At 34.8% G+C, this 8,573-nt stretch overlaps 1 protein-coding gene across 2 annotated transcripts in view; it reads right to left on the bottom strand.

The window, feature by feature from the left end:
* Positions 1 to 8,573, bottom strand: part of RB1CC1 (RB1-inducible coiled-coil 1) — a 74,670-nt gene that overhangs the window by 42,712 nt on the left and 23,385 nt on the right. For both annotated transcript variants that reach the window (XM_006871860.1, XM_006871861.1), the window contains exons 7-9: positions 1,149 to 1,333; positions 725 to 911; positions 556 to 637 (exon numbers count right to left, since the gene is read on the bottom strand). In XM_006871860.1, the coding sequence (XP_006871922.1) occupies positions 556 to 637; positions 725 to 911; positions 1,149 to 1,333 (454 nt within the window). The remainder of the gene's footprint in view (positions 1 to 555; positions 638 to 724; positions 912 to 1,148; positions 1,334 to 8,573) is intronic.

Genomic DNA, 8,573 nt, shown 5'->3' with positions numbered 1-8,573 from the left:
TAAGGATTTACACCCTCGGAAACCCTGTACAGGGTCGCTATGGGTCGGAACCGACTCGACGGCACTTAACAACAACAACATAAGTACATTTAGATAGATAGGTATCAGCTTGGAATTTTACCAAGTCATCTTAATTTATTTTCTCTTCAAAATACTATACTAAATTTTAATAAACGTATTTTAAATTTAAAGGCAATACTATTTAAAGTCAAAAGGACTCCAATTGCGTGACAAAATAACAGACACAGTTAATTTTTACTATAGTTGTTATTCTTCAGTTTCATAACATTGCTTAACTGAAAAATGAAATTTCCTAAATAAATACCTGGTACAGTAATAATTTTCATGCCTAATTTTTATATTTAAAATTCAACTTATCAGATGCCTTAACAAACAAAAATCCCTAAATGTACATCTGTTAAAATGTCTTGATACAAAGAAATATTATTGATGTTGCTGTTAAAAGCCATCATACTATATTTACATTTATGAAATAAAAACAGTATTTTTCTTTAAAATGTAATGATAGTTCATTTATTAATAGAAAACACTTACTGAATAATTTCCCAAAAGATTCTCTTTTTGATTTTTCAGCTTCATATAACTGCTTTCCATCTTTGACTAAAGCACCAGCCCACTACAAGTGGAAAGCTTTTGTTAATAACATATTAATTTTTAAGACACATATATCAATTTATTAAGGTTCATAATTTGGCCTGCTTACCTCCCTGTAGTGTTTTATGAACATTTTTCTCCTTACAACCTCAACAACAGCTAAGCAGTACATCTGAGGAACTGTACTAAGAGCTTCAACAATCTTGACTCTTTCTAACAGCTCTATTACAAGACGGAGTAAAGCTTGTAATTTCTCTCCATCTTGATCAGCGTGAAGCATTACAAAGCAACACCACCTAGGGAATAAAATCCATTATTTTCAATGTCCTCAAATTTGTTTTAAAAAACAGCAACACATCATTGCTTAAGCTAAAGAACATAAATTGCAAGCGCAGTTACAAAAATAATAAATTTGAGACATACAAACTCTATGTTTCAACATAGTAGTAACAGAAACTTTCTAATAATGCAGGAGAAATAAACATAAATATCAATATTAAACATTCTAAATCAGTTATAGTAGAATCACTTACTTCAATCTGACATGTAGGTTATTTGCTAGTTCTTGTTTGGCAGTGGTACACTTCTGTTTAATATCCAATAGTTTTCTATGATTTTGCAACATAATCATCAACTGATTTGCATGACTCAGGCACAAATCAGGCAATACAGATGCATCTTTTAAGTTTTCAGCTCTCATCTGATTAGCTAAAAATCCCTTTGAGAGAAGATAATTGAAAGAACATTAGTATTTTTCAGAAAGACACAAACACTGAATAAGAAGAAAATCTTTATATTAAACCTGAATTGTTCTATGTCCTTTTAAATACAGGTATTTTAAAATGCTTTACTTTTTCCTGAATTAAGCATGTTTTCTTAGCAGAAGACCAGAATTTCTAAAACACCTTCCACTATACTTGTTTTTATACTGTATTTGTTTTTAAGCCATGGAAAAATGAATTCAGGAAGATAAAATGGTTTGCCTAAAGACATACTAGTATTAGAAGTAAAGTCAGTGTCTGGATTCTACTGCACCAAAACAGCTAATATCTCAATGGTCCATAAGAAGATAATTAAATAAAACATGAATATTGGTTTGTATGTGTGTTTGTGAACTGAGTGAAAGTCTATACAGAACAAAGCAGTTTTCCATAGATACACATTTTACTGCAATTCCTACAGTGTAGCATCACTTACTCCACAACTTCTACCCATTATTCTCAATGGCACTTAACACATAAAAATAGAACAGCAAAGAAATGTTCCATTGAGAATAATCTTATTTGTTGTTGTTAAGTGCCAGTCAGTACTGACCCACAGAAATCCAGTATAAGGTTTCTGAGTTGAGACTGGTAAGTTTGAACCACTGACCTTGTGTTCAAACCGACTTTGAAGTCCAGTGATTTAACCCACAGTGCCATGCCAGGACTCTAATCTTATTCTATACTAGTTATACCTACCTAGCTTCTCTCAAACAATTTAGAAGGCTTCCAAGTACTTAGAATATAAAATATAATTTTATAATATTAACAGAAAAATGCATTGAATAATAATCAAATGGCTCTCAATGTCTGAAAGTATTACACTACTTAAAAATCAACAAAAGAAAAAAATTTAAGTTTGAACATTATCTCCAGTTATGATAAGGTGTTATAAAAGTTATTCAATGAATCTCTATGGTTTAAAACATTAAAAAAAAAAAATAATAAAACAGGGGAAAGTAGATGTTTAAAAATTGGACACTAAAAGTTTTGTAAATGTACAGAATATGTCCATAGAATTGCATTTTAGGTTGAATTCATTTCAGGAAGACTGAAAGAAATGCAGTCCTCAATCATTTGGGGGAGGCGGTAAAGGATTAATAATACTATTATTCTCCATGGATCACAGCAAGTACACTCCCAGTATAACTTATTCTTACATAACAAAATTCAATTTATTGAATGCAATGTCATTGAGAATAACAATACGTATTTTTTAAATTACTGCCAAATACAGAGCTCTGCAGTGGATCTACCTGATTTAGCAGAGAAGATCTGAATTGATATAAAATGGTAGCAGCAGTAATACAAAGAGGCTTCAAAAAGATTGTAGAAAAAAGAAATTAAAAGAGAATGGAATTTTTCACAAATTTTTTGAAGCCCTCTCATATTTTAAAAACAGATTTGTGAAAGCAGAGACAGAATGTAGCATGATTATCTATGACAAAGGAGTCATGAGGTGTCAGACGTAGGATAAACACTAGACTACTAACTAGTCAGTGCTTCAATTCCACCAGCCACCACTCCAGGAAAACCCTCTACAGGTTTCAGTATGACTTGGAACCAACTCGATTGCACTTAACATCAACATCTACAACACCAAAACCAGAAATTTTGATATATCCAATCTGAAGAAACAATTATAAAGGAATATGGAGACTGGAAATGATAGAATGAAGAGTCAAAATATGGGACTATTTAAATATGAAAAATATAGGACAGATAAATGACTACATCAAAATTTAACATTTTCTGTATAACGTTGTACAGAGGCAATATATGTTATTTACAAGAATTATTCAGATATAAAATATACGGATACAGGGTTGCTGTGAATTGGAACTGACTCAAAAGCACTTTAGAGCAACAAACACTACGAAAAGGGAGACTGTTCATCTAACTATTTTGTGTCGAATGATTTTGCCATTATGGGGGTTAATATAGCAGTATTACTTAGTATTTAAAATACAGAAACACCTCAGGTTTATTTAGAGGCAGTTCCAAAAGAAATACAAGAAATAGTAAACAAGCATATGAAGATAGATGTATTATAATATGTAAAAATATATATTTGTAATAAGGAAAGGTAAAAACAACCTAAATGGCCATAAACAAAAATATGGTTACATAAATCGTTTCAATCATTCCATTGCTATTGCTGTTAAATGCCATCTATTCAGTTCCAACTCACAGGGACCCCACATAGGGTTTATTAGGAGTGTTTGGGGAGTTTGAACCGCCAACCTTGCAGTTAGCAGTGCAGTCATTGTCCTACAGCAACACCAGGACCCCATTCATTCTATGTTGTTATTGTTGTTATGTGCCATGGAGTCGGTTCGGACTCACAGTGACCCTGCACAGGGTTTCCGAGGCTGTAAATCTTTATGGGAGCAGAAAGCCTCATGTTTCTCCTGAGAAATCACTGGTAGTTTTGAACTGCCGACCTCAAGGTTGGCAGCCTGATTCGTAACCACTAGACTACCAGAGTTCCTTTTCATTCTATAGATAATTAAAAAAGAATGACACTTTAAAAAAAAAAAAAGAAAAAGATCAAGAATACAAAACTTTGTTTCCAGGAAAGGTAGCTGAAAATGCAATGATTTGTGGCTAAGGAATCAGAGGGAGTTCTGGTATGGTGCTGCAGGATAAAAATTGGACTGCAGGATCGATTTGAATCAAAAGGCTGGCAGTTCAATCCTACCAGCTGCTCTTAAGTGTCTTAAGAATCACTGTAAGTTGGAACTGACTTAACAACAACAAGGTATCAGAGAGCTAAGAAAGCAGTGAAGGAGGAAGAATATAGGCAGACGAATAACTATATAGAGATTAGTAATCAGGGAAATGTAAATAAAAGTTAAATAAATAAATAAATAAATAAGCCACTCATCAAAATGGATGATCTGCACTGCAAACTTTCACTCAATTCACACAAAACACATTCATCAAATGGAGAAATGAAAATAACTAAAAATATACACATGTGGAGAGGATATGGAACAATTGGAACCCTCATAAACTGTTGTTGGGCATTTTGGAAAAGGGTCAACCTACACTACTAAATTGAAAATATACATAAAGATACAGTAATCCTACTCCTAAGTATACACCCAAAGTGCACTCTAATAAACCTTTTGTAAATACATGTAAATACAATGAATGTATCATAATCACATTCACTCATACTATCTATAAGTTGTTATTTAAGTGCTGTCCAGTAGATTCTGGCTTATAGTGACCCTGTATAAGGTTTCTGGGGAACAGCTGGTGAATTTGAACTTGCACTTGGCCATCTAGTGCCGATCCCACAGCTCCAAACCAGGAATTCACAGTTAGATAGTATAAGCAAATATATTCATTAAATAACTTTTATTCTTAAAAAAAAAAATTAAAAAGACTCATCTGTCAGTTTGTCATAGTGTGGTGGTTGATGCTAAAAGCTACACCACTGGTATTTTAAATATGAGCATGGTCAACCATTGAACTTCTGGCGTGGCACTGTTGAATCAGCACTGAACTGGAAACCGCAAGGTTGGCAGTTCAAACCTACCAGTTGTTTCTCAGAAACCCTATACATGGTCACTATGAGTCAGAACCAACATGACGGAACAACAACAGAGTCATCAACAGTAGACCGGTTTTAGTAGAACTTTCAGATAAAGACAGACTTGGAAGAAGAGGAGGCAGATTACCTGTAACTGGTTAACCAGTGAAACCCTTATGAATTGCAGTATAACATTATCAGATATAGTAGTGAAGATGAAAACACTATGAATGAACTCCTCAACTTGTAAGGCAATCAAAATATGAATGGGTAAGAGGTGCCTCCTCAAAGCAGAGCTGACCATAATGAAGCCAATGGAACAAAGCTTTCAGGACTTTCATTTGGTGGTGGGACACAAAACAAAATGAGGAGAAACAACTATAAACATTGATTAATAGTGGGAACATGGCATGTATCAATCTAGGAAAACAAGAAGTTTATTAAAAATGAAATGGAATGCATAAAGACTGATGTTCTAGGCATTAGTGAGCTAAGATGGACAGGTATTGGACATTTTGAATCAGAAAATCATATGGTTTACTATGCTGAGACAGAAATTGAAAAGGAATGGCAATTATCATCAAAAAGAGCATTTCAAGATCTAACTTGAAGCAAGTACAATGCTGTCTGTAAAACGATAATACCAATATGCCTAGCAAGGAAGACCAGTTAATATCACGACTATTCAAATTTACACACCAATCACTAAAGTCACTGAAGATTAAACTGAAAAATTCTACAAACTTGTTCAGGCAAAATTTTTCAAATATGCAATGAAGATCACGATAATTATTACTGATTAGAATGTGAAAGTTGGGAACAAGGGGCAAGGATCAATACTTGGAAAACATGGCCTTGGTGATAGAAAAGGTGGAGATTACACAATAGAACTTTGCAAGACCAGTGAGTGACTTGTTCAATGAGGCCTGGAAGCGTAGTGGGTTACACTTTGGGCTACTAATCCCAAGGTCAGCAGTTCAAAGTCATCAGTTTCCCCACAAGAGAAATATGAGACTTTTTGCTCCTGTTAAGATTTATAGCATTGGAAACACTATTTATAGCCTTGGAAAAACTATATTTATATACAGGGTCTCTATGAACCAGAATTGATGGCACACTGCAGCAGCAAGTGACTTATTAATTGCAATATCCTTTTCAACAAAGGGAGACTGTTCATCTAACTATTTTGTGTCGAATGATTTTGCCATTATGGAGGTTAATATAGCAGTATTACTTAGTATTTAAAATACAAAAACACCTCAGGTTTATTTAGAGGCAGTTCCAAAAGAAATACAAGAAATAGTAAACAAGCATATGAAGATAGATGTATTATAATATGTAAAAATATGTATTTGTAATAAGGAAAAGTAATAACAACCTAAATGGCCATAAACAAAAATATGGTTACATAAATCATTGGTGTTCAACTATTTTAAGAGGTAGCATATGATCAAGAACTGATAGTACTGAAGGAAGAAGCCCAAGCTGCATAGACGGCATTGATGAAAAACCAGGCTCTTGGAATTACAAAATACAAATTAAAATCTTTCAACAAACTGATGAAGCACTGGAGACACTCACTCATCTATGCCAAGAAATTTGTAAGACAGCTACTGTCCAACCGATTGGAAGAGATCCATACTTGTGCCCATTTCAAAGAAAGGTAACACAATGGAATGCACAAATCACCTAATGATATGCAAGTAAAAATTTCCTGAAGAAAATTAAAAAATGGTTGCCACAGTACATCAACAGAGAGCTGCCAGAAATTCAAGCCAGATTCAGAAAAGGACTGGGATGAGGGATATCAGACAGATATCAGATAGATATTTACTTGTACTGTATTGACTATGTAAACCCTTTCGACAATGTGGAACATGAAAAACTGTGAAGAAAGGGGATTCCAGAACACTTAATTGTGCTCGTGAGGAACCTGTGCATAGATCAACTGTCAGTCATAAAAACAGAAAGAGACACTTTGAAAATCAGGAAAGCTGTACACCAGAGATATATTCTTTCATCCTGTTTATTTAATCTGTACGCTGAACAAACAATATGAGAATCTGGATTATAAAAAGAACGTGGTGAACCTAAAGGAACAAGTTAGCTAAACTTAGAATGGAAGAATTTACCATTGTTGTTCCACATCTGGTTGCTGCTGTTTACATTCCTTTGTTGGGCCTACACCTTCAAAATTTTTTTGGCAGGTATATGCTAAACACTTAGGTTTTGTGGTCAAGACAGAATCAAAGAATATGGACACTAATAACGGATATATCTGTTTTCTTCTGTCTTCTCCCATGACTATATCTACTGCCTCATTTTGATTTATAAGCAAAACCTGGAAAACCTACAAAATTAAACGTTTTGAGGTTTATCTAGGAATAATACAGAAAAATATTACTGGTATTTTTGGTGAAATCAATTTTGTACAGTTTATTGTTATTAAAAAAAAAAAAAAAAAAAGAGGCAAATTAATCGAAAGTTAAGTAGATTAAAAGTATCATGGTTATGTGTAAACCCAAGTCCAAAGACACTGACCTTGCCACTGAGGGCTAGAGTTAAGAATGAAGCAGCCACCAGATCTGAAGGGGGAGGTGTGTGTGAGAACTCTCAGACATGCAGACAGTACCCATTGGACGTAGGGTGGATGGCTTACTGACCAGAATTCGACCAGAGAAATATAAAGGAGTATAGTGTAGGCAGCAAGAGTAAATTGCTACAACCTGATCAACTGGACTCATGAGTATGGATGAGGCTGCTCAAAATACCAACCAAATAGGGAAGGATTCCCCATACCAAAGATAAAGCATGGCTCCTCAGTACACTGGGATATTAGGGATGCGCAACCTAAACTTTGGCTAACAAAACTGGGGGGCTATAAAGGCACGAAGTGGCTGGCTTATAAGCTTTCATGTGGGTGCTTAGCATCAGAAAGTGGGAAGTAAAACAGGAACCCAACTGAATAGCTTTCCTCTTGTCCAGATGGGTCTGGTAATGAGAGGGATAAGACTTAATGATACAATTGTGAACAACTGTTTTCTGCTATAAATGCAGAAGAGATATAAGGGGGAGCAGTTAATCTGTCATTTTGGGAACAGGGGACCCTAAGACCAAAAAGAGGGAAGAACATGAAATGTGTGAGGAATCCTGACCAGGAAAGAGGCAACAGAGATGGCAGCAGAGGCAATGGAAAAAAAAAATCCAAGTACCATGGATTATCCACAAGAAATATGAGTCATAACACAAGTAGATATATGCACACCAATGTTCAAAACAGCACTATCTACAATAGCAAAAAGATAGAGACAGCCTAAGTGCCCATCAATAGAAGAATGAATAAACAAACTGTGGTACATACACACAATGGAATATTATACTACCTTGAAGAATAACAAGGAAGCTATAAACCACTACATAACATGGCGAACCTTAAGGACATTATGCTGAGTGAAATTAGTCAGTCACAAAAGGAGAAATACTGCATACAAGCATTATTGTAAAAGCTTATGGAAAAATACCCACACTAAAAGTGTGTGTGTGTGGGGGGATTCTTTGTTGGTTACCGAGGGTGAAGGGGGTGGGGTGAGGGAAGGGAATGTAGAGCGCAGGGTAGGGAATAGGCACAAGATAGTTTGGGTGTTGGTGGGGGGCAT

The sequence above is a fragment of the Chrysochloris asiatica genome, unplaced genomic scaffold, assembly GCF_000296735.1.
Source record: "Chrysochloris asiatica unplaced genomic scaffold, ChrAsi1.0 scaffold00176, whole genome shotgun sequence".
Classification (NCBI taxonomy): Eukaryota; Metazoa; Chordata; class Mammalia; order Afrosoricida; family Chrysochloridae; genus Chrysochloris; species Chrysochloris asiatica.
The sequence above is the reverse complement of the archived record's forward strand: the minus strand, read 5'-3'. Positions and strand labels throughout refer to the sequence as shown.